The sequence below is a fragment of the Orycteropus afer genome, unplaced genomic scaffold (genome assembly GCF_000298275.1).
Source record: "Orycteropus afer afer isolate SDZICR_OR568_19922 unplaced genomic scaffold, OryAfe1.0 scaffold00070, whole genome shotgun sequence".
NCBI classification, from domain to species: Eukaryota; Metazoa; Chordata; class Mammalia; order Tubulidentata; family Orycteropodidae; genus Orycteropus; species Orycteropus afer.
In genome coordinates, this window is record NW_006921657.1 from 7483889 (window position 1) to 7508685 (window position 24797).

Sequence of the window (24797 nt, forward strand, 5' to 3'; positions counted from 1 at the left end):
TATTTGCATTTTAGGAGCTCTAATGGCATAGTACCTAAAGCATTTGACTGCTAACTAGAAGGCTGGTGGTTCAAACCCACCAGCCACTACTCGGAAGGAAGACTGGGCAATCTACTTCCTTAGAGATGTCTCCTCGGAAACCCAAGGAGGGGTTGCAATGAGTCGAATTAATTTGATGGCAGTGAAGTTTTTTTTTTTTTTAGCATTTTGGTTCAGAATGCAGGTCAGGTTAGAATGTTGAGGATGAACTTGGGCAAGTTACTGAACTTCTTGCCAAAATGGGCAAAAAGGGTATGGGGGTGACATCTTCATCTGACCTCCTCCAACTTTGCAGGCAGGGAGGAGGGTCAAAATCAGCAGCCCAAGGTTGATTCCTATGAGGCCAGAGATGCTGCCACCCTCCAACCTTTCTAGCCAATTCTGACACCAACCATCCCTTGCACGGCACTCTCTGTGTCTCTGCTAGGTTCAATAATTCATTGCAATGGCCAAACAGAACTCCCAGACAATACTCCCGATTATGGGGTTTATTAGGGAAGTAACAGGTTACAATTCAGGATGAGAAACAATTCAGGAGATAGTTCTTCAATCAGGACAGCTTCTTCTCAGCCATTCCACACATGCTTCTCTTGGGCCTCAGCCCCTGGCCTGCTTAGGCTAGCGTTACAAAGCTCTTTTAGTTTTGCCAGACAGGTGCCCAGAGAGGCACTCCACTCTGTCAGCAAGCCTCTTGTGCGAAGGCACTCAGCTTTCTCACCCCATGAACTGGGAAGCCTGTTGCTCTGTCTTATTCTGGTTTCTTGGTTCTGCTGCCTCTGCTGTCTCTCAGCCACCTCAGTGCAGAGATCTCGGGTCCAAGAACGTGCTGCATTCCACTCCCGGCTCTTCTCTCTTGATGGCATTGAGATCGTCGCCCCTTTCTGCCTCTGGGACTGTGCACTTTAAGCCTAGCGAGATGGTAAGCCTGACCAGTCCCCACGATAGGGTTCCATACACTTTATTTCCATGGTCCCACCCCCACAAGGGCGCCATGTACCTTATTTACATTAATAGCAAGCTGTCTAGTCCTGTTGGTGGGCCACAAGCACCTCACATGTACATAGTCCCACCCAGTCATCTAGTGGGAGTCACAAAGACCACACATGGCTGGAATAGCCATATTAAGTAACTCACTGCACTGCAGGAGGAAAGTCCACACCTATTAAATGTGAAGATATGGGCCAGGGCCCTACTGTAATGATTACATGATGTGTGTATATGTAGCTGGGTGCATACATCTGGTTGTGTGTAAGTGGAATTTGACTCTACATGCTGCTCTGATGCCTGACTTTTTCATGGACCAACTTTTCATGTAAAAAAAAAAATCATCTAAGAGAATAATGACTGCTAATCAGAAGCCTGGCGGTTCAAACCCACCAGCCACTCCTCGGAAGGAAGGTTGGGCAATCTACTTCTGTAGTGATACCGCCTCACAAACCCAAGGAGGGGTCACTATGAATTGGGGCTGACTCGACAGCACATAACAACAACAACAACAAGAGAATAAAAAAAGAAACCATCCATTCTTTGTAAATTAATACAGAATATTCCATCATATGGGTGTATCTTTTTTATTCTATTGTCTCCTATAGAATCTGCCATTCTCTCTCCTCTACTGACCCATGACACCTCACGTGTTGGGGTTGTTTGCCCAACACTGCTAAGTTTTCACATATAATTCCACATACACTTTTTTGGTTGTTGTTAAAAATATACACAGCAAAACATACACTAGTTCAATAATTTCTATGGGTACAATACAGTGACTTTGGTTACATTCTTCAAATTATGTAGCCATTCTCACCCTCCTTTTCCTTCCTATTTGTTCCTCCCTTAAATTCACTTCACTCTAAGCTTTCTATCTAATCTTTTAAGTTACTGTTAACAGTTCGATCCCATATACCAAACCAAACCTAACCTACTGCCGTCCAGTCACTTCTGATTCATAGAGACCCCTCCGAGGGTTTCTGAGGTGGTGTGGTAGTTATGTTTTTGTGTCAGCTTGGCTGGGCCTGGTTGAGTGGCTGGGCAGCTGGATGTAGTATTCCCCACGATGAGACTGGTAATCGACTCCATGGTGGAATCTACTGTGAGCAGCTGAGTAGCTGCCTTAGAGAATGTGGTCTGCTTTCTGTATATAAGTAGAACCCTTGAGGAATGGTCTCTGGCCTATGGCACGCTTGGACCCTGCATGTAGCTGTGTCTTTGCTCAGTAGTCTGCTATGCTCTGCTGACGTTGGGACTTACAATGGACTTAAGTTAGTGGCCTGCCATGTGGTTTGGCAATATCGGGACTGTGCCCTTTTACTTGTCAACCTTGGGGCTTCTCAGTCTCAGCAGCTAGCAGCTGTCTGAGTGAAGAAATGCCTCTAGCTCCAGTGGGCCAGGAGCAGGAGGCAGAGCTGTACTCCAAGGTTGAGGGGCTTTCACCTAGCCCTTAGAGCCTGGCACTTTGAACTTGGACTAGTTAAGCAGACCAGGTGGTATCTCTACAGAAGTAGATTACTCAATCCTTCTTTCGAGGAGTGGCAGGTAGATTTGAACTGCCAGCCTTCTGGTTAGCAGTCACTTAGGCACTACACCACCAGAGATCCCATGTCTAAACTCACTGCCATCAAGTTGGATCCGACTCATAGCGACCCCTGTTTGGGTTTCCAGGGTGGTATCATTACGGAACTAGATTGCCCAACCTTCCTTATAGTAAGGTTTTTTTTTTTAAAATAGCACAAAGCTCACAGTGCACATTTACTAGTTAAGCTAGGCTGTTTGGTTTAAGGAAGGCTGTGGGGACTATTTTTGATTTATGGGCTCATGGTTAAAGAACTACTTAGGGCAGTAGTTCAGGGGTTCATCCAGCTTCAATGGCTCCAGAAAGTCTGGATTCCATGAGAATTGAAATTCTGTTCCACATTTCTCCCCTTTTGATCAGGATTCTTCCACAGACTCTTTGATCAAAACGTTCAGTAATGATAGCTAGGCACCATCCATTTCTTTTGGCCGTACACACTTTTTAAGCACATACAGGGTGTGTGGCTGCTAATGCAGGTCCGTGGCTTAAGCTCATGGTTTGGGAGTCTGGCTAAGCTGAGGGCAGTCCAGCAGTCCTTGGGGGCTAGCCAAGAAAGAGCTGCCTGCAGGGCTGAGGGAGAGACTGCATGCCTGAATGTTGGGCAAGGGAAGCTGCTGAGGAGAAAGGGTAGATGCTGGCTGGAGAATGGCTGGCTTCCCCAACCCCTGCCTGAGGGTGTCATAGGTCAGTAGAGGAGAGAGAACAGCAGATTCCAAGGAGAGGCCTCAGGCCCTTTGGCTTGTAAACATTATCTTAGGGCAGTAGTTCAGGGGTTCAGCCAGCCTCAATGGCTCCCTTCCCCTGGGCCTGCCTCTGCAGCACCTGCCTGGGTGTGCCCTCAGGCTTCAGACTCAACACCTACCCTCCTTCATTGAGGGGTCCTTCTAGTTGGGTGCAGGATGAATTTACCCTTTGAGGAAGCCACATAATGATCCTGGGGGGCTGTTTCCACCCACTGCCCATCAGGCCCTACCCTGGGGTCTTTGGGCTTTCTCTTCTCAGAGACAGGCTTATCTGGCCAGCTGGTCTTCCAGGCTGGTGAATATGTAGGCCCCAATGCTGCCTGTGCTGGCCCCTCTCCCCTGCTCTCCAAGCATCCCCACTTTTCTACCACCCTTCCCCACATTTCTCCTACCCCTTCTCTTCTTACCACTGGGCTTCTGGCCTAAGTAGTCTGTTCCCTCTGCTCATTTCATTTTCAAGCTTCCCTTGGTAGTCCACCATGACCTGACTCACAGAAGAACCCCCCGACCCCAGGCTGTGTAGACAGACTCCTCTCGGGGCCTGTACCCAGTTAAGTAGAATTGGAACTCTATGGGTATTTTCCTGTCTCCCTCACTGCTGCCATTTCCGGTGGGCTATGCTGAAGGGGGCAAGCAAAATGCACCCCTCCCTCCAGCCCGCCCCGTCATCTCCCACCTTCCCAGGCTCTGCTCAACCCTTGGTGTCCACTCTCCTGACCTCTGCTTAGGCCTCTGGGCCCTCCCTCCTGGGGCACTGGTCAGTCCCAGCCTTGCTGAGGGCCCAGTTTCTTTTCTTTCTTTTTAAGATTTTTATTTGTGATTTGGGTGAAACTTTACAGAGCAAATTCATTTTCCGTACAACAGTTCATACACATTTTATTTCATGACATTGACTGCAATTCTCCACAATGTAACAGCTCTCTCCCCACTTCCTTCCTGTACTTATCTCTTCCCTGTGTCCCTCTTTCCTATAGATTCTTCCCCCTTGAGCTATTTTCCTGTGCAAATCTGGCCCTTCTGTTCTCTCATAATTGATCATTCTAAGGAGTATCTACCTAATGTAAATGTTCACCTGTATGCCTATCTATTGTTTGGCTGGAAGCCACGGGAGTGAGTTCAATTCCAGACTGAAGGGTATCCAGGGGCCATAGTCTCAGGGGTTTCATCAAGCTCTATCAGACCAGTAAGCCTGATCTCTTTTATGATTTTGAGTTTTGTTCCACATTGTTCTCCCACTCTATACAGGATCTCCTGCACTAATCCCTTTTTCAGTGATTGATGGTGATAGCCAGGCATCATCTAGTTCTTCTGGTCTCATGGTCATATAGGCTGAGGTTCACATGGTCTGCTAGTCCCTTGGACTAATTGTTTCCATGCATCTTTGGTTTTCTTCATTCTTCTTTGCTCTAGATGAAGAGAGACCCATTGTTGCATCTAGATGGCCGCCTGCAAGCTTTTAAGGAGAGAGGATTACTCTTGCCTCTCCTTAGGGTTTGGTACAGGCCCTGAGACAGCCTTCCTCAGCAGACCAGTTACCCTGAGCCAGCATCCTCCAACACCCCTCAGCTGCTCTCAGGATCTCACCTGCAGTCAAGATGGCTCTTCAGACAGCTGGGCTGTCCCTCTGCACCCGAGTGCCCCCTGCCTCTTTCTGAGGTCACAATTGTAGGGGCTGGCTGTACCTTAAAGCCCTCTGGGCTGGAAACCCAGCTCCTGGTGGCAGCCCCAGGCCAGCCCTTTGGCCCTCCCTCAGGGCAGATTTAGGGTACAGCAGGGGACCCAGGCCCAGGAATTCAGGCTGCCTGAGGAGCCCAGGCAAACTTACCTCCCTTGTACTTTTACCTTGGTTCAGAGACCCAGCACAATGCTTTCCTCAGCCTCGTGTCCTTTCCCTCTGGCTCGAGGCCTAGAGTTCTTAAAGTTCTGTTCCCTAGAAACTCAACCAAGGTTTGTTCTTAGTTTTCTGGGAACTGGTCAGGCTGACCTAGTCCCCATCTGACCATGAGCTTGAGGCATCTTGAGCCGGCCCTCCACCCTCTACAGCCTCTCACTGGATGCCCCCACCCCTGGGAGTGGAGCAGGCTCTTGCTCCCACCTCTCACCCTGGAGCCAGCCCGGATCCTTGCGTCTCTCCCACCCTCCCTTGACCAGCAAACATGCCTTCATGTGCATAACTAGCACTGTTTCTTCTCCCAGCGGTGTTTCTTCCTGTTCCTTGTTTTGTCCCCCTCTCTCCCCCTTCAAGCAGGGCCATCCCCATCCCTGGTGTGCCTGCAATGTTCCGGAATGCTGCAGTGACCTTCCTGCAGCCCCTCCTCTCCCCCACTGCAGTCACCTTTGTTCATACCACATCTTCTTTTGTAGGGTGATTGTCATACCTGCTAATTGATCTTCTTAAACCCCAGGCTCAAACTGGTGACTTGGTGGCTCAGCAGAATCTGGGCCAGGGCTTGGCTAGTAATGTGGAGCTTGAATAATTTTTTTTAGTTCCTTTGTATTGGGGCATCTGCTCTTTAGTTCCCCACAGGTGTGGCCCCAGTTCTTGTTATTGTACACCTGCACCTTTGCCCCACAGTTATATTACCCACCTGTCCGGGTCTCCAGAGAAATAGAACAGACAGGACACACACACACTTTCTCTTTCTTAAGAGATTTATTTTAAGACTTTGCCTCATTCAAATGTAGGGGCTAGTAAGTTCGAAATCTTCAGGCAGCCACCAAGCTGGAAACTCAGCAGGAGTTAATGTTGCATCTTGAGGCAGAATTTCTTACTAAACCCAGTTTTTGCTCTTAAGGCTTTCAACTGATTGGATGAGGCCCACCCACATTATTGAGGGCAATCTCCTTTACTTAACTTCAATCAGTTGACTGTAGATGTTAGCCACATCTATAGAGTATCTTCACAGCAACACCTAGATTTGATTAAATAACTGGGTGCTGTAGCTGAGCCAAGGAGCCCTGGCGGTGCAGTGGTTAAGTGCTCAACTATGAACCGAAAGGTCAGCGGTTCGAATCCACCAATGGCCCCATGGGAGAAAAGACCTGAAGATCTGCTCCCATAAAGATTATAGCCTTGGAAACTCTATGGGGCAATTCTACCCTGTCCTATAGAGCTGCTATGGGTTGGATTCGACTCAGTGGCACATAACAACAGTTAAGAATTGATACATAAAACTAACCATCACAGTCTGGCCTTTTGAGTTTGCTCTAGTGGCATTTGGCTGATAGCCAAAAGGTCAGTTCAAACCACCAGCTGCTCCATGGAAGAAAGATGACGCAGTGTGCTTCTGTAAAGATATACAGCCTTGGAAACCCGATGAGGGTTGCTGTGAGTCGGAATTGACTTGATGCCAGTGAGTTTGGTTTGGTTTTGGCCTTTATCAGGGCAGGGACCATATCTGCCTATCTGTCTTGACTAGAAGATTGTAGCATAGAGTGTGTCAGAGAGTAGAAGCTGTAAATGTATTGCTGTTGAGTAAATGTTACTCCTCTCTTTAAAAGTCTTTGATGAAGTATATTAAATGGAAAAAAAAAGGGTAGAACAGTTTGTTTAATGTGTGCAAAAAATCATCATGATTAAAGGAGTATAGACTCTTCTCTGGAAGGATTCATAAGAAATTGGTAACAGTGGATGGCTCTGGAGAAGGGAACAGGGTGGTGTGGAAATAGGATCTCTTGTTCCTTCAGAATTTAGTTCAAATTTTATGAAATTGAAAGTTCATTAGTAAATGATTACATAATATAAAAAGGCCAAGCTTTAGCATTCGTAGCCTTTCTTGTTGTGGGCCCATACCTCAACCCCCGGCCCTCTCTGCCCCTGCTGATTCTGATTGGGTCTCCCCTACTTTTCCAGCAGTACCTGGTTCGAGATGGGGTCCCAGGTCTCAATGGACGTGGGATCTGTGCACGTGGTGATCGTGGGCGGGGGCTTCGGAGGGATGGCAGCTGCCAGTCAACTCCAAGCGCTTAATGTCCCCTTCACGCTGGTGGACATGAAGGACTCCTTCCACCACAATGTGGCAGCCCTCCGGGCCTCTGTGGAGAGTGGTAATGTTTGCCCTTTCTAGAACTTTCTTTGTGAGAGTGGTCTTGTCCTGGCACACAGGCTGATGACAGTGTTCTCCACCAAAATTCTGCCATTACACAAATTCCAGAGAATCTTGAAGTCACTGGCCTCTACGAAGCTACCATAAAAAGGCTCTGGAAGTAAACTTGAACTTCTCTGAGAATTCAAGGCCCAGGCTGGGACTTTAGGGGACATGGAGGAGGGGGAGCCCACCCATCTGATTGGCCAAAGGTGCTCCTGTTGGTATGCAGATCAGGAAAGGTTCTGGGCTGTTCTGGCTTCCCCTTGGCAGCCGCAGATCTGCACTGTGACCTTTTCTGTGTTCATCTCCCAGGGTTTGCGAAAAAGACATTCATTTCCTACTCAGTGACCTTTAAGGACAACTTCCAGCAGGGCATGGTGGTCGGGATAGACCTGAAGAATCAGACGGTGCAGCTGCAGGGCGGTGAGGTGAGTGCCGCGGAGGCTGACCCATCCACTGGCCTCAGGGTTTCCAGAGAACACACTGTTGGATTTCTGGGAGAGAGAGTCATCTTTGACCCTTGAGCCTTAGCCTGGGGCTAGACAGATAGTAGATTCTCAGTAGACAAATCCTTGACCTCTGTAGTGACAAGAATATAGTGACAGATATTTCTTGAGCCTTTCCGGTGTGCATTACACTGTTCTAAACCTTTATATACATTTTATTTAATGTTCACTGTGACTCTATGAAGGAGCTCTGGTGGCATTTGGATAAGGCACTTGGCTGCTAACCAGTAGGTCAGTGGTTCAAAGCCATTAGCTGCTCTGTGGAAGGAAGATAGGGTGATCTATTTCTGGGGGTCACTGCGAGTCAGAATCGACTTGATGGCAGTGAGTTTGGTTTTTGGTTTGGTGACCCTATGACATATATGTATAACCTCATTTTACTGAGAGGCTTGCCCAAGATCCCATAGCTGGTAAGAGACTAAGGGAGCATTTGAACCTAGACAGTTTCACCCCAGAGCTCAGCCTCTATAAGCCAGTGTCCTAGACCAGTACCAGGCCTGGCCAGCCCAGGAGGCCTCCTCACTATCTAGAATCGAAGTTTAGACTCATGGCCAAACCTGTGTGCTCTCACATCTCCTGGAGTTTGATGGGGATGGAAGTTTTTCTTCATGCATGCTTGTATTCCTCACCCTCAGTGTATGGCACCAAACCCAAACCAAACCCATTGCCGTTGAGTCGATTCTGACTCATAACAGCCCGTGTGTTACAGAATAGAACTGTGCTCCATAGACTTTTCTTGGATGGAATCTTTACAGAAGCAGATTACCAGAGCTTCTTCCACAGTTCCACTGGGTGGGTTTGAACTACCAACCTTTAGGTTGGAATGAATGCAAACCATTTGTGCCACTGAAGGACCCTGGGTATGGCACAAGGCCTGGCATATCCTCCCTGCCCTAACTGGAGCTCCATCAATGAGCTACCACCAATTCATCCATGCCATTGAGGGTCACTTCCAGGCCCAGCCCCCAATTCTGCATTCAGAAGTAAGAGGAATCAAAAAAAAAAAAAAAAAAAAAGGAGACAGCTCCTACCCTTAATGAGTATGTAATTTAGTGTGACTCTATCCTCTTTGAATTAATTTTAGGGCTGGAGAATCTCCTAGCCAAAAATATCTGAGAGTCTCCTAGTCCTGTGGTTTCTGGCCCTATTTCTCACAGTCCTGGAGGGGTCCTCGTGTTTCTCTCAGGCCTTCAGGGGGGTAGAGGGGGTCCAGAAGACCTAGCACTCTCTGCCCCCTTCTAGCAGAACAGCTCTGTGTTTGGGTCAATTTTCTATATTTAGGCTCCAAATGAGATTTCTTTTTTTCGGGAGGGAAGTATTAGGAGAAAGGGTTTTTCAAAAATACCCAGGAGATTCTAAACTAATTGCACTTTGGGAGCTAGAATCCTGCTTATTCCCACCAAATCGTTTTCAGTTCCCTGCTTCCCTGCCTCCCGCTGTGGGAGCTGAGCCTCCCAGTTTCTGTGTGGTATGGTTCTGGTCACTCACTCAGGAGTTCTACCAGTTAGGAAGTATGGTCTCCACCTTAGGGATTTCTCCAGGTTCTAGTGGCATCCCTCGACCTAACCAGTTTGGTGATGTTTCTCCCCTCAAACCCAGAGCTGCCTCTATGTGCCCGGAGGAGCTGCTTCCACTTAGTTCTCCTGGGCTGGTGGGGGGCTGTTGTGGGGGGCAGAGGCCCTGGCCTTGCCTACCCTGACCTACCCTCACCTTCTTCTTGTCCTCATAGGCTCTGCCCTTCTCACATCTTGTCCTGGCCACAGGCAGCTCTGGGCCCTTCCCTGGCAAGTTTAACCAGGTTTCCAGCCAGCAGGCTGCCATCCAGGCCTACGAGGACATGGTGAGGCAGGTGAGCTGGCCAACTGACTGGGGCAGGGCTGGGTCTGGGGGCAGGGAGGGGGGACAGACCAGGTGGGCCCCATCCTACAGCAGGAGAGCTGGGAGAGCCAGGCAGCTGTAGTCACACAGCAGTTAGGACAAAGAGACTTCCAACAAGAGGACCTTTGGACCTGTCATCAAAGCCTGGGAATGGGGTCCCCAGACCCACTTACATTGCTGATAGACATGTCCCTGTCCCAGACTCATTTCTCTTGGGGCTTTTCATATGCACAGTACCTCCCGTTAGAGCAGTGCATGTGTTTTAAGAGCAGGCTAGAATCTGTGGGGGAGCTCTGGTAGCATAGTGCCTAAAGTACTTGACTGCTAACCAGAAGGCTGGCGGTTCAAACCCATCAGCCACTCCTCGGAAGGAAGGTTGGGCGATCTGCTTCCGTAGCGATACCACCTTGGAAACCCAAGGAGGGGTCGCTATGAGTTGGGGCCGACTTGACAGCACATAACAACAACAACAACAGGTGTCTGTGGTCTCAGTTTCCCCAGCAGTACTGAGAGAGTATGGGGCAGGATCTAATGCCATTATTTAACAGGTGAGGAATGGATACCCAGAGGGAGATTGTTTTGGTTACCTAGTGCCGCTCTGGCAGGAATATACCACAAATGGGATAGCTTTAACAAACAGAGTTTATTTTCATACAGTTTTGGACGCTAGAAGTCTAAGTTCCAGGTGCCAGGCTCTAGGGGCTGGGTGAAAGCCCCTTGACCCTGGGCTTCAGCTCTGCCTCCTGCTCCCAGCCCACTGAAGTGGCATCTCTCCACTCAGGCAGCTGCTGGCTGCTGAGGCTGACAGACCCAAGGTCGACAAGTAAACAGGCACAATCCTGATATTACCAAACCACACGGCAGGCCATTGAGTCAAGTCCATTGAAAGTCCCAAGATTGGCAGCTGCACGCAGAGTTCAAGCGTGCCATCAGCTGGAGACCTTCTTCAAAGTTGCTTCTTATATACTGGAAGCAGCCCACACCCCTAAAACAACTACTCAGCTGCTCCTATAGATTCCACCATGGAGTTAATTACCAATCTTACCATGGGGAATAACTGCACCCAGTTGCCCAGCACTCGACCAGGCCCAGCCAAGTTGACATACGACCTTAACCACCACAGAGATCATGGTGAGTGCTATTAAGGGACAAAGGCCAGGTGTCTCTGCAAAGCTTCTGAGAGGCCCGGGGATCCTCTTGTACAGCAATGAGCAGATGTTAGTGTGTAGGTTAGGAACCTGGCTTTGGACTGAGGCCTGGGTCATGCTCGTCTGTAAGGTGGACTAATAATAATACCCGCTGCATGGGGCTTTTATGAGGATTGAATGGGAGCATGCAGGGGAAATACCCCACCAATGCCTGGCCCTGAGGAAGTACTCCAATTTGTATCCCACATTTGGAAAGGGAGTCCTGTGTTCTCTGTTCTTCTTTGGCCAAGAAACCCACACCACTTGCTGACCTAGGTGGCAGGGGATGGTTTTGTGGGCATGTTTGACATTTCCTTCTCCTCAATCAGGTCCAGAGCTCACAGTTCATCGTGGTGGTGGGAGGAGGCTCTGCAGGAGTGGAGATGGCAGCAGAGATTAAAACTGAGTATCCTGAGAAGGAGGTGGGGTGATCCAGGCCTTGGCCTTGAACTCTCAGTGGTTTGGCTTCTTTCTGCTTTATCTTCATTTTTAAGGAACCTTCGGAAATTGCCCAAGGCTGGGGAGGTGGGAGGCCCATTGACATATGTGAAGTGTGTTTTTCCCATCTGTGCTCTGCACTGGGGAATCCCCTAAAGTGTGACTCTGCAGGGAGTTTTTCTGCAAGAGCAGGAACCCTCTGCATCTGAAGTTCATGTAGAGAACCAAGCTGTTCTGGGTGTGGCCCGGTTCAGCAGGCAGTCCTGCCCTCTGAACTCAAGCAGGAGAATAAAGTCCCAGGGAAACACCCAGAGGCAGACAGGCAAAAAAACACTAACAAGCTTACAATTCCTTGTCCCCTTCAGTCAGGTCCCTCGGTGGCACACAGGGTTTACACTTGAATACTAATGGAAAAGTTGGTGGTTTGAACCTGCGAGGCAATGCTGTGGAAGAAAGACCGGGCAATCTGCTTTCATGAAGATTGCTGCTGTTAGTGCCATAAAGTTGATTTTGGGTGACCCCGTGTCACAGAGTAGAGCTGTCCATAGGCTGTAATCTTTACCGGAGCACATTGCCAGGTCTTTCTCCTCTGGAGCCCCTGGGTGCTCCAACTTTTTGGTTAGCAGCCGTGTACTTAGCTGTTGTGCCACCAGAGCATTACAGCCAAGGAAATCCTATGGAACCGTTCTACTCTGTAATTCAGGAAGTTGCCGTAAGTTGGAACTGACTTTGTGATAGACAGATAGAATCTAATGACCTCTTCTTGCTGACCACTTGCTTGGACAAAGCACCCTCAACTGGTTATTTTTCTGGGGCGAGCTGTGGCCTTTTTGGTCTTTTTCTTCTGTAGCCTCAGACTGTAGCCCCAACTGTGGAGCCACACTGTGGTCTCTGCCCAGTGAGAACCTATAGTCAGGCCCTTGAGTGTCTGTGCTGGGGAAGGCCTGGCTGGCACTGCTTTCTACCCACAGAGGTGGGGTAGGGTGGGGTGGTGTCATAGGCCTCTCCTGTTCCCTTCTAATGCTCCCTTCTAGAGCCTGGCAAACCTGGAGAGAAAGAAGAAACCCTGGTGTGGTGGCAAGGCTTGGCCGAGGGCTGAGTGTTGATCAGTAATTATAGAGCCTCTAGGGAGGAGCTAAGAAGCCCTGGTGGTGCAGGTTAAAGCATTTAGCTGCTAACTGAAAGGACAGTGGTCCGAACCCACCAGCCTCTCCATGGGAGAACAATGAGGCAGTCTGCTTCCATAAAGATTTACAGCCTTGGAAACCCTGTGGGGCAGTTCTCCTCTGTCTCATAGGGTTTCTATGAGTTGTAATTGACTCAACAGCAAGGTTTTTTTTTTAAGGCAGGAGCTTGCCTGCAGCTGATGCCAAATCAGCTTCTGAGAGCTGCTCAAAGCCTACGAATGGCTCTGTTCCTCTAGGGAGAGGCAGGTTGGTTTTTAAAAGAAAAATCAATAGGGCTAATTTAATGATATGACTATTTTCTGACAAATTGTTGGAAATTATAATGATTGATATAGTTAAAGTTTATTCCTTTTGTTTCGTGGGCTTAAAGACCAGTCTAAAGCAGTAAATAATTTCAAGTAACTCAGTTTACTTTCCATATGTTTATAATTATTCGACTAATAAGATCAACGTAAACTAAAACCCAACCCATTGCTGTCAGTCAGTTCTGACTCCCAGTGACTCTATGGGTCAGAGTAGAACTGTCCCATAGGGTTTTCAAGCCTGTAATCTTTATGGAAGTAGACTGCCACATCTTTCTCTTGTGGAGCAGCTGGTGGGTTTGAACCACCAACTTTTCAGTTTGCAGCCGAGTGCTTAACCACTATGCCACCAGGATTCCTTAAGTCAATAGTAGCCGACCTTTAGTGAGAACTTTATATGTGCTAAGTTACATGCTTTATACATATTTTCTCATTGCAAAGTTCCTATTCTCTCCATTTTACAGTGATGTAACTGAGGCTTTGGGAGTTTCCAAGTGAGTATCAGAGATGGGATTTCAATTCAGGCAGTCTGATTCCAAAGCCTAAGCTCTGAACCTTATTCCAGGCTGCCTCCCACTTCCCTGTGCTGCCCCAGACAGCTCATAGAAACATGTCTGGAAGTGCTGATTTTGTTGTTGTTAGGTGCCATCGAGTCATCTCTGACTCATAGCAGCCCTATGCACAGCAGAATGAAACACCGCCCGATCCCGTGCCAACTCCATGATCCTTGCTATACTTGAGCCCATTGGCACAGCCACCATGTCAGTCCATCTCGTTGAAGGCCTTCCCCTCTTCCGTCAACCGTCCACCTTACCAAGCATGACATCCTTCTCCAGGGAATGGTCTCTTCTGACACCATGACCAAAGTAGATGAGACGAAGTCTGGCCATTCTCGCTTCTAAGGAGCATTCCGACTGTACTTCCTCCAGGACAGATCTGGAGTTCTTTTAGCAGTCCATGAACTTTCAGCATTCTTTCCCAGCACCACAACTCAAAAGCATCAACTCTTCTTCGGTTTTCCTTATTCATTGTTCAGCTCTCACATGCATATGAGGTGACTGGAAATACCATGGCTTGTGTCAGGTGTACCTTAGTCCTCAGGGAGACAACTTGCTCTTCAGCACTTGAAAGAGGTTCTTTGCAGCCGATTTACCCAGTGCTATATGGAGGGGTCACTATGAGTCGGGTCCGACTCGACAGCACATAACAACAACAACATATGTCGTCAGATGTCCTGACTGCTGCTTCCAGTTGTCAGTTGTAGAACCAAGCAATGTGAAGTCTTTGACAACTTCAGTCTACTCTGTTTATCATGATGCTGCTTATAGGTCTAGTTGTGAGGATTTTTGTTTTTTTTATATTGAGATGTAATCCATACTGCAGACTGTATTCTTCAGTCTTCATCAGTAAGTGCTTCAAGTCATCCTCACTTTCAGCAGGCAAAGTTGTGTCATCAGTGTATCACGGATTGATAACGAGCCTTCCTCCAGTCCTGATGCCACATTCTTCTTCATGTAGTCCAGCTTCTCGGATTATCTGCCAGCATACAGATTGAAAAAGTATGGTGAAAGGGTACAGCCCTGACTTACTTCCTTCTTGATTTTAAACCATGCGGTATCCCCTTGTTCTGTTTGAACAACACCCTCCTGGTCTATGTACAGGTTCTTCATAAGTACAATTAAGTGCTCTGGAATGCCCATTCTTCTCAATGTTACCCATAATTTGTTATGATCCACACAATCAGATGCTTTTGTACAGTCAATAAAATACAAGTAAATATCTTTCTGGTATTCTTTGCTTTGAGCCAAGAGCCATCTGACATTGGCAATGATATCCCTCATTCCATGTCCCCTTCTGAATCCAGCTTTTACATCTGGAAGTTCTCTGTCAATATACTGCTGCAACTGGTTTTGAATTATCTTCAGTAAGATTTTACTTGCGTGCGATATTAATGATATTGTTTGACAATTTCCACATTCTGTGGGATCACCTTTCTTTGGAATGGGTACAAATAGGGTTCTCTTCCAGTCGGTTGGCCAGGTAGCTGTCTTCCAAATCTCTTGGCATAACCGAGTGAGTGCCTCCATTGGGGCATCTGTTTGTTGAAACATCAATGGGTATTCCATCAATTCTTGGAGACTTCTTTTTCACCAATTCCTGCAGTGCAGCTTTGGCTTCTTCCTTAAGTACCATTGGTTCTTGAACATATGCCACCTCCTGAAATGGATGAAAGTCAACCAATTCTTTTTGGTACAGTGACTGTGTATTCCTTCTGTCTTCTTTTGATGCTTCCTGCATCATTCAATATTTTGCCCATAGAATCTTTCAGTATTGCAACTCAAGGCTTAAATTTTTCCCTCAATTCTTTCAGCTTGAGAAAGGCCGAGTGTATTCTTCCCTTTTGGTTTTCTAACTCCAGATCTTTTGCATATTTCATTATAGTAATTGGCTTTATCTGCTGGAGCTGCTCTTTGGAATCTTCTGTTCAGCTCTTTTATCTTGTCATTTCTTTCATTTGCTTTAGCTACTCTCAGCTCAAGGGCAAGTTTCAAAGTCTCTTCTGATTCCAGTTTGGTCTTTTCTTCCTGTCTCGTCTTTTTAATGACCTCTTGCTTTGTTCGTGGGTGATTTTGGAGCCCCTTCAATATGAATACCAGCGTGATTTATATTTAGAAGGTCCATGACTTAGATAAATTGTGTAAGTGTCCAAGGATGCTTGAAAACAATTTTTCAGTGGCCACAGATGAGCTGTGGATTGTAGAGCAATGGAACTTTGTTGGTCCTCTGGCCCTGGGGTAGCAGGGTAGAACTGAAAGTCCTAGACTAGGCATTGGAGATGTGAACTCACTAGCACTGGGCAAGTTATTTTTCTGAGGCCTCAGTTTTCTCATCTGTAAATGGGAGGTGGGGCAGGGGAGATGGGCTAATGTTTTTTTTTTTTTTAACATCTTAACATTTTATTTATTTATTTAAATTTTTATTACGATTTGGGTGAAAGTTTGAGCTAATGTGTTCTGAAACTTCTACATATATCTCAGTGCCTCCTTCTCAGTCCTTGTGCTTTTTTTCCCCCTAGGTCACTCTCATTCACTCCCAAGTACCCCTTGCTGACAAAGAGCTCCTGCCTTGTGTCCGGCAGGAAGTGAAGGAGATCCTTCTCCGGAAAGGCGTGCAACTGCTGTTGGGTAGGTGCAGCTTCGTCTCCCTCCCTAGCCCTCTCTCTGGCCTGGTGAGATTTGGCTCTATGGGTTGGTCACTGCCTCCACCTTGAGGGCGGCTGTGGTCAACCCCAGGATCTTGGTTTTCTGTTATCTCCTGGAGTTGAGCATGAAGTACCTCAGAAACCATCTTGAGTACTATCTTAGTTACCTAGTGCTGCCATAACAAAAGATACCACAAGGGAGTGGCTTTAAAGAACAGAAATTTATTTTCTCATAGTTCTAGAGGCTAAAAGTCCAAACCAGGGTGTCATCCATATCAATCTCTTCTGTGAGACTCTTTCATAGTTTCTCAAGTCTGCCAGCAATCCTTGGCATTCCTTTGCTTGTAGACGCATCCTCCCATGACATCTCTCTTCCCCAGTGTGTGTCTCTGTGTCTGTTCTGCTCTTTTTCTAACTCAGAAGGGACTAGGTGTAGGACCACCCTACTTGGGCCTGATGTCATTAACATAACAACAGAAGATCCTTATTTCCAAGCAGGGTCAGGTCCACTGGCACAGGGGCCAGGTTTTTGATACACGTTTTTTTGAGGACACAATTCACTCTATAACATGCATTAATGTCTGGCAATAGTGTCCTGGCTATCGATTTATGTACAGTGCAGTAGATGGTAGGATTTGCATTTCGTGAACCATTAAAAAATCATCTAAAAGATTTGACCTGAATTATGATGTCTCAGTGATAGAAGGAATAGGTCTAGTGGTTTGTATTTTGAGGTTGGTAAGGAGTGTGGTATGTATCCAGAGGAAGAGGGATGAGAACCATGTAGTAATTTAGAATGGGGCTCTGATCCCAATAGGGTAACCCCACACTTCACCACACCGGGCCTTCATCTCCTCATTTGTAACAGGGAGGGGGTTGAGGTGTTTGATCTGAGATGTTCCTCATGCCCCTCCAGCCTCCTTTTAGTACCTGGTATCACCTGTACTTTCAAGCAGTGAGCATCATAAGCTGGCTTCTCTGACTTCTCTTGCTTCCACCTTTGTTGATGGTGTACTTGGAGCTGGCATTCAGAGAGGTGTGTTTGAGGTTTTAGGTTGAATAGCTTTTCCCAGAGGTTCTTGGGAAATTCAGACTCACTTCCCAAATGGCTTCTTAGAACTCTCCTCCAATTGGAACCCTTAGGACTAGATGTCCAGCCTGTTTCTTGGAAAGTGGGCTGGGGGAGGGGCATGGTGGGAAGATGGGAATGGAGTAATGTCCTAGTTGGGCCACAGGGGTCTAGCTTTCCCCAGGCTCAGCCTTGGTATGGGCCTGGCCTTGCTGCATCTGCCCTCTGCTGGCCTCCTAGTCATGGAACTCCCCTACCCCATGTGACAGGTGAGCGGGTGAGCAACCTGGAGGAACTGCCTCTCAATGAGTACCGAGAGTACATCAAAGTGGTGACAGACAAAGGCACGGAGGTGGCTACCAACCTGGTGATCCTCTGCAATGGCATCAAGATCAACAGCTCTGCTTACCGCAGTGCATTTGGTAAGCGGGCGGCCAAGAGATGGCCTGTTTCCCGGGCTGCCACCTCACTATTCTGCGTGCTCCGCCTGCAGTCCTCTCCTCAGGAATCGCCACCATCCTTCTTTTCCCCTTTCATCTCAGCAGCTTCTTTGGTCTCTTCCGAATGCCAGCATCAGACTTTAAATTCAGGACGGGCTCTACTCTTGCTGTGCTTTCCTCAGCTGTGGGAAGGTAGCCAAACTGAGTAGAATCTTCCAAAATTCAGGCATGCCCTCTAGTGGTCATAACATGGGAACAGGTTTCAGAGCATCTAGAAAGATCCCCATTTTGTTTCTTACCCCCATGCAGAGGAATTCCGAGTCAGGTCTGCTGACCTGGTGAGATGTGCTGCACTCCTCAGACCCCAACCCAAACATTTGATCACTTGTGCTTGGAGCACCTGTTTTGGGAACAGGGCCAATAACATGGCCTCATGTTTTTTAAGCTCAATATTGAATAGCCAACTGGAGATAGGGGCAGGTGGGCTGATGTGTCTTAGAGTCTCTTTGTGTCCCCATTATTTAAGAGTACCCTTTCCCAACAAGGAGCTCTTGCCTTGTGTCTGGGAGGAAGTAATTATCCAACCTCAGAAGATCGAAGCTAGGCCCAGCTGTGTGTAGGGGTGGGATTGAGGGTTTATAATAGACAGAGATCCCATAATTTAATAGGCAATTGTCCTAATTTAGTATTTTCAAAGATACGTTCTTTTTAAGTCTCTTTAAAAAAGAAACGCAGTTCATTATTTATTAAAGCCCTGCATTTATTGGAAAAATCTCATCCATGTTCATAAGGAAATTGTAACTTATAAAGAGTTATGTGTATTTTATAAAATGAAACTTACTGTTATTTATGACAGCAAGGAGCCCAGTTTGAAGCTTCAAAGTGCGGTGGTTATGCAGTTGGCTGCTAACCGAAAGGTCTGCTGCCCCACGGGAGAAAGATGAAGCAGTCTGCTTTTGTACAGATTACAGGCCAGGAAACGCTAGGTGCTAGTTCTACTCTGTCCTACAGTTTACTGTTGGGTTGCATTGAGTTGAAATTGACTCAATGGGAATGGCTTTTTTTTTTTTTACCAGTTTGTACACTGGAATCAGTAACCCTGTTTTCCTGAAAGAGTTCTGAGATAGGACCTCCAGGCAGGAATAAATTGGGAGAACAATTGTCTTCTGAGGGTGTACATTTGGAGAGTGACTTGGCCAGTATCTAGGCTCATCCTCACCTCTCTCTGGTGGCCACTTAAAATGGCAACTAAGCTTCTTGCTTTTGGTGTTCATCTTGCCCAGCAGAGAGTAGAATGGCTGACAATGGTGCCCTTCGAGTTAACGAGTACCTCCAGGTGGAGGGCTACAGTAACATCTACGCCATTGGTGACTGTGCTGACGTGAAGGAGCCCAAGATGGCCTATCATGCCAGCCTGCATGCCAACATCGTTGTGACCAACATCGTCAACTCCATGAAACAGAGGCCCCTCAAGGCCTACAAACCTGGTAAGGGAAGCCACATGCTTTAGTGTGGCAGAACTTTTCTGTATTTTAAGATGACTGACCACTAGAACAAACTCTCAAGAGTTGGTGATAGAACACCCCCCTAGAACTCTTTAAGCATGAGTTGGATTCATATACCTTCTTGAGAGTTTCACACATTTCCTTGCCTAGAAACTGAACACCCCTGGGTTTTGAGCTCTGGGACATGTGGCCTTGTGAATGTTAAGCATGGTTTTAGTTCGGTTCCATGTCTCTTCTCTCCATAGGTGCACTGACATTCCTCCTGGCCATGGGAAGAAATGATGGCGTGGGTCAGATCAGTGGCTTTTATGTGGGTCGGCTCATGGTTCGGTTGGCCAAGAGCCGGGACCTGTTTGTCTCCACGAGCTGGAAAACCATGAGGCAGTCTCCACCCTGATGGGCAGGCTGGACAAAAGGCTGAGGTTCACCGCAGACAGGCGAATGGGCTGCTGGGCAGATGGCACCAGTCTAACAAGTGCCAAAAAGCAAAGCTGCTTTTCTAGAGTCAAAGGCCAACAGTGTACTGATTGGAGATAAAACTTGTGTAAAACCAACTTTAAAAACTGAGACAGAGGGGAATTAAAAGACACCCCTAAGAGGGTTCTTTCTGGGTTTGGAAAGGTCTGCTTGCATCTCTGCTGGCTGAGTGACTCTCGTGGTCTCGAGGAGGGGACAGCCAGTCTCCTCTACCTCAGGCACCTCTTGGGTTTGTTGTGTAGGAGGATAGAGACTGGCATTCAGCATTCTCCGAGTAGGGAAAGGAGAGAGCTAGGTGGCTGCCATCCCCTAGGTAAGGGCAGGAAGGCCTGTCTACAGTGAGATCTGCTAAGGCACGGGAGCTGGGATGGAGAGTCAGCTTGTACCCATACCTCTCCCATCACATCAGAGGGTGTCTCCTGTTACATCAGAGGGTGGGGGTTCATACCTCTTGTACCACCAATGTGAAATGGGGAGTTGTTAATAGGAGCCTAATTAGTTTTTAATTCAGTATTTATTTCTAGAACATCTCCTATTCATTAATTAATCAAAAACAATATTTATTAAGCACCTGTATATACCAGTCACTGTGCCACATACATGGTTCCTGCACTTGTGCAACTTAGTTTAGGAAGTGATTAACATTCAATGAGATATGAACTTGACACATAGTACTCAATACATGTTATCACTTCTTTCTGTCTGAATCCAATTAGACAAATTACATAATGAGCTTGTCCCCAGGAACCAGAAATGATACTCACAACTAGGGCTGATAAAAAGGTTTACAATTTACCTCAGGCTTTCTCAGGCATCCCTCTGAATTGTCACACAAAGCCCAAGAACACGGGGTCATTAGCCTCCCTGGACAGGTAAGGAAACCAAGATTGGATTCAAGCCTGCTGCTGGAAATGTACTGATTCATCATTTTTCCTTGTAAATCTTGAGTAAGAAGTTCGATTTTAAACCACTTCTAACTATTCCCTACATGCTTTACTCTTAATGAAATGTTCCGTGTTTCCATTTTTAGATCCTGATTACACACCATAGGTTACATTTAAGAGGAGTTAGGCAAAAGTTCCCTCCTGGGTTGATCCATCCTAACAGAGAGTGAGTGTTTATAAAGTTACCAGGAGTTGAGACCAAAGCCCAGCCTGCCAAGCACTGGAGATGTTCATGGAAAGGCAGCTTAGCTGAAGTGATCTTTGGTGGGTTGTGATCTGGGTAAGGGAGCAGAGGCATGGTTGGCAGGTGACACCTGCATTGCCAGCCTTCAGGCATGGGCAGACTTGTGACAGCACTCCAGCTGAATGCCAGGGGTCTGAAAGGAACCTTATCTGGAGGCCTGGCTACTTGGCAATTATGCCTGCTACCGACTGAATCTTAAGGTACAGGAATGACTCCTGTATGTGGGAGGGAGTCCTTGGGTGGTACAAATCATTAAGTACTTGGCTGCTAATCAAAAGGTTGGTGGTCCAAGTCCATCTAGAGGTACCTCAGAAGAAAGACCTGGCAATGTCCATCCAGAGGTACCTCGGAAGAAAGGCCTGGCAATCCAGTTCCAAAAAACCAGCTACAGAAAACCCTGTGGAGCACAGTTCTATCCTGACTACTCTGACATATGTGGAGTCATCATGAGTTGGAATCTGCTTGACAGCAATTGGTGCTGATCTCTTTGGGAGAAAATTTCCAATAGGGAGGATACCATTTTAGACTACCTATGTTAAACCTCTGTAGAAGTAGTTGATTGTTGTTGTTGTTGTTGTTATTTGCCTTCGAGTCGCCCCGACTCATAGCGACCCCGCCTCGGGTTTCCGAGGCAGTATCACTACGGAAGTAGGATTGCCCAACCTTCCTTCTGAGGAGTGGCTGGTGGGTTTGAACCGCCAGCCTTCTGGTTAGTGGTCAAGTGCCTTAGGCACTATGCTACCAGAGCTCCTGTTGATTAGTTCATCTGAATAAATTCAAGCCCCGCCCCTCCTGGTGCTGCTGCTTCCTGCCCCTTTTCTTTTTTTGGTTGCTGTTGATTCTGATTCATAGAAACCCTATAGGACAGAGTGGCACTGCCCCATAGTCCTCCCTGCTTTTGATGGTGTCCTCTGGGTACGTGGCCAGAGTTGTTGGGACACCAGCCTCACAGGGGTTCTCAGCCTGAGGGCCCAGGCTCTGTTCCATTTTGTTGGCCTATGTGTCTGAAGGATGGCCACCCCATCTGAGTTAAATAGCAGAGGCACTGTAGATGGGGGCTTCGCCCAGGGCTGGCAGACATCCACCAGCAAGGCTCCCCGTTCCAGGAGCAGGATCTGCTGCCTGAGAAACAGGTCATTATGGTGCTGCATGATCTGGGGCCTAGCGTGGTGGGAGCCTAGCCACGGGCATATCTAAGTTATGGCAGGTGCTCTGGGATCCACTTGAGGGGGGGGTGCCGCTGAGTAATTCCTATTAACCTGGTATGGCCCAATGTCCTTCTTCAAGCACATCCAGAAGTGGGGTGCAGAGGGGGGCACTGCCCCTGGTCACAAGTTCAAGGGGGCACCACAAGAGATACCAGATGACATTCTGAGGCACCACAAATATGAAAGGCGCCTAACTCTGGCAGCTGGACAGAGGCAGGAAGTGTTTTCTGCTGACATATTGCCACTATCAACTAATATTCATCTTGAAATTGGCGGGGGTGGGGGTGGGGAGTGCAGGTGGGTCCAATTTAGAGATTGCCCTAGGTGCTATGCCTCTGAGTCTAGCCTATTAGTGACAGGCCTCCATTGATCACATTCTAGAAGTAGCCAACCTCGGGGGACAGTTTTACAACAGAAAAATGTTGCAATAAAATAATAAAGTTTAAGAAATACACTTAGTTCTTTTTTTTTTTTTTTTTTTTTGTCCTTTCTTTTTCTTTAAAAAACAAAAAAAGACTGAAGCAAAAACTTTTCAGGAGTCGTTACAGATATTATTGGGGCTCAGGGTGGGGACACTGAAACAGAAAAGCACCAGTGAAATGTCTTTCCAATTTTCTCTCCATCACGGAACACAGACAACAAACAACGCCCAAGTCACTCTTCCTTCGGGGGGTGGGGGAAAAAAAAGGGGGGTGGACAGAAGATGCTAGGAAATGTGAAAGGATGTGTATGTGTGTGTAAAAGTCAAGGCTATAAATCTAAAACGAGGTCTGTTAAAAAAAAGAAAAAAAGTCCTAAAAGAACAGGAAGAAAACACAGGGAAAGAAAACCCTCCTGGAGACCTGGCTAATTACATACGTAGGCTCTTTTTACCAGAATATAAAATGTGGAGGTGCCTTGGCGGAGGCGGCCGGGCTCCCACCGTTCGGCCTCCTTGCGTCACCCTCTGCTCTCCTTGTGAAAAATAAAACCCCGCTCTCATGACTGAATCCATCCTCTTTCGGTTCCTGTGGGCGAACCCTGCCATGCGGCTACTTGGCGTCCAGCTTGGCCATCTCCTGCACGTAGATGCCGATGCTCTCGCTGTCGAAGAGCAGGAAGTAAACGTTCTTCAGCGAGGACGCGCTGGAGTCATCGAAGTGGGCGGAGATCGCCTTGAGGGTGACCTGGGCCGCTGTCTGTTTGGGAAAGCAGTTCCTGTGCATAAGGGGAAGAAAGCTGATGTCAGTTTAATCCCTGGGACCCACTGGAGCAACTCTCCCCTGAGATCAGAGGGGCAATGCCCCCCCCTTTCATTTTGGCACCGGATCGTCATTTTATTGTGAGATATACTTCATTGCGTGCATGCATGACCCCCCGTCATGTGACAACCTGAGGAGACTGGCGGAGACCTTTCCCCCACTTCGGAAGTGTCTACACTGACTTAGAGGCACAGTAATTTTAGCCAAGGCCATCCAGCTGGCAGGAGAATGGTGCCCTGGCGCTTGACTCTATGTGGCAGTACTCAAATTTAGCTCACCTTTAAAAAGTTAGTAATTCAGCATTGAAAATACCTGGGCTTTAAAAAAGCAAATACAGGCTTTATTTGTTCCTTTAAAAAACTGGTTTACATGCTAACCGGATCATTATTGAAGGGCAAGTATGTATGGTCCAAAGCTGTCTTCCTAATTGTTTTTCATGTACCAGTGTATCTCTCAGGAGCTCTGTAGCATACTGCCTAAGGCATGTGACTGCTAATCAGAAGGCTGGTGGTTCAAACCCACCAGCCACTCCTCAGAAGGAAAGTTGGGCAATCTACTTTTGTAGTGATACCACCTTGGAAACCCAAGGAGGGGTTGCTATCAGTTGGGTCCGACTCAATGACACGTAACAACAACAACATAACAGGGCATCCTCAAGGAGCTCTGGTGGTACAGTGGTTAAAGCGTTAGGCTATTAACCAAAAGGTTGGTGGTCCAAACCTACTAGTTGCTCCATGAGAGAAAGATGAGGCGGTCTGCTTCTGTAAAGATTTACAGCCTTGGAAACTCTATGGAGTAGTTCTACTCTGTCCTATGGGGCCACTATGAGTCAGAATTGACTCAGTGGCATTGGGTAATGTCTCATTAACTCACACGCACACACAATGCAATTTCAGCTGCAGAGTCAGTCTGCTAAGGACCCAAACGCCTGGGAGCCAGGACAGTGTTGTTTGCCCACTGGGCCAGGGCACTGGCCTCCAGGGCCACAAATATAAGTGGTCATTTGGGGTTAGCCACCCTCTTGCATGGGCCTACGATGGGGGCTGTCCAATATAAATTCTTCACTTGCAAGTAGTGTTCCGGCAGCCAGACATCACAGCACATGGTCCTAGCAATAAGCACGTGGTCCTAGCAATAAGCACGTGGTCCTAGCAATAAGCACGTGGTCCTAGCAATGCAAAGAATTTGGCCCTCAGCACCTCGGCCCTGGCTATGGAGACCCAGCATCGCTTGCTTAGGTTGATGTTTGATCACAGCAGGAACCTGGGGCTCATTTTCCCCTTCATAGCCTTCTCATAGGGAGCTCTAATAGCATAGTGCCTAAGGCATTTGACTGCTAACTAGAAGGCTGGTGGTTCAAACCCACCAGCCAGCTGGTGGTTCAAACCCACCAGCCATTCCTCGAAGGAAGACTGGGCAATCTACTTCCATAGATACCACCTCTGAAGCCCAAAGGAGGGGATGCTATGAATCGAATTGACTCAACGACAGTAAGTTTGGTTTTTTGTTTTTTTTTAAGCCTTCTCATGA

General features: G+C 47.5%; 2 protein-coding genes across 2 annotated transcripts in view; one reads left to right on the forward strand and one right to left on the reverse strand.

Moving 5' to 3' along the window:
* Positions 1-7220: 7220 nt before the first annotated feature.
* On the forward strand, positions 7221-19550 carry AIFM2 (apoptosis inducing factor mitochondria associated 2). The gene is made up of 8 exons (XM_007940662.1): positions 7221-7398; positions 7752-7867; positions 9675-9794; positions 11340-11432; positions 16014-16122; positions 17478-17630; positions 18935-19135; positions 19399-19550. The coding sequence occupies exons 1-8, from the start codon at positions 7221-7223 to the stop codon at positions 19548-19550; spliced, it is 1122 nt and encodes a 373-aa protein (XP_007938853.1).
* A 3507-nt stretch (positions 19551-23057) lies between these two features.
* Positions 23058-24797, reverse strand: part of LOC103196849 (core histone macro-H2A.2) — a 32315-nt gene continuing 30575 nt past the window's right edge. Inside the window, exon 8 of the mRNA XM_007940663.2 lies at positions 23058-23223. Within this exon, the coding sequence (XP_007938854.1) occupies positions 23058-23223 (166 nt within the window). The remainder of the gene's footprint in view (positions 23224-24797) is intronic.

Bases quoted from the DNA above. Each gene is read 5' to 3' on its own strand.
- AIFM2 (XM_007940662.1), top strand. From the start codon at position 7,221: ATGGGGTCCCAGGTCTCAATGGACGTGGGATCTGTGCACGTGGTGATC. The intron at 7,868-9,674 runs GTGAGTGCCGCG...TTGTCCTCATAG, and splicing joins TGCAGCTGCAGGGCGGTGAG to GCTCTGCCCTTCTCACATCT. The intron at 19,136-19,398 runs GTAAGGGAAGCC...TTCTCTCCATAG, and splicing joins CCTCAAGGCCTACAAACCTG to GTGCACTGACATTCCTCCTG.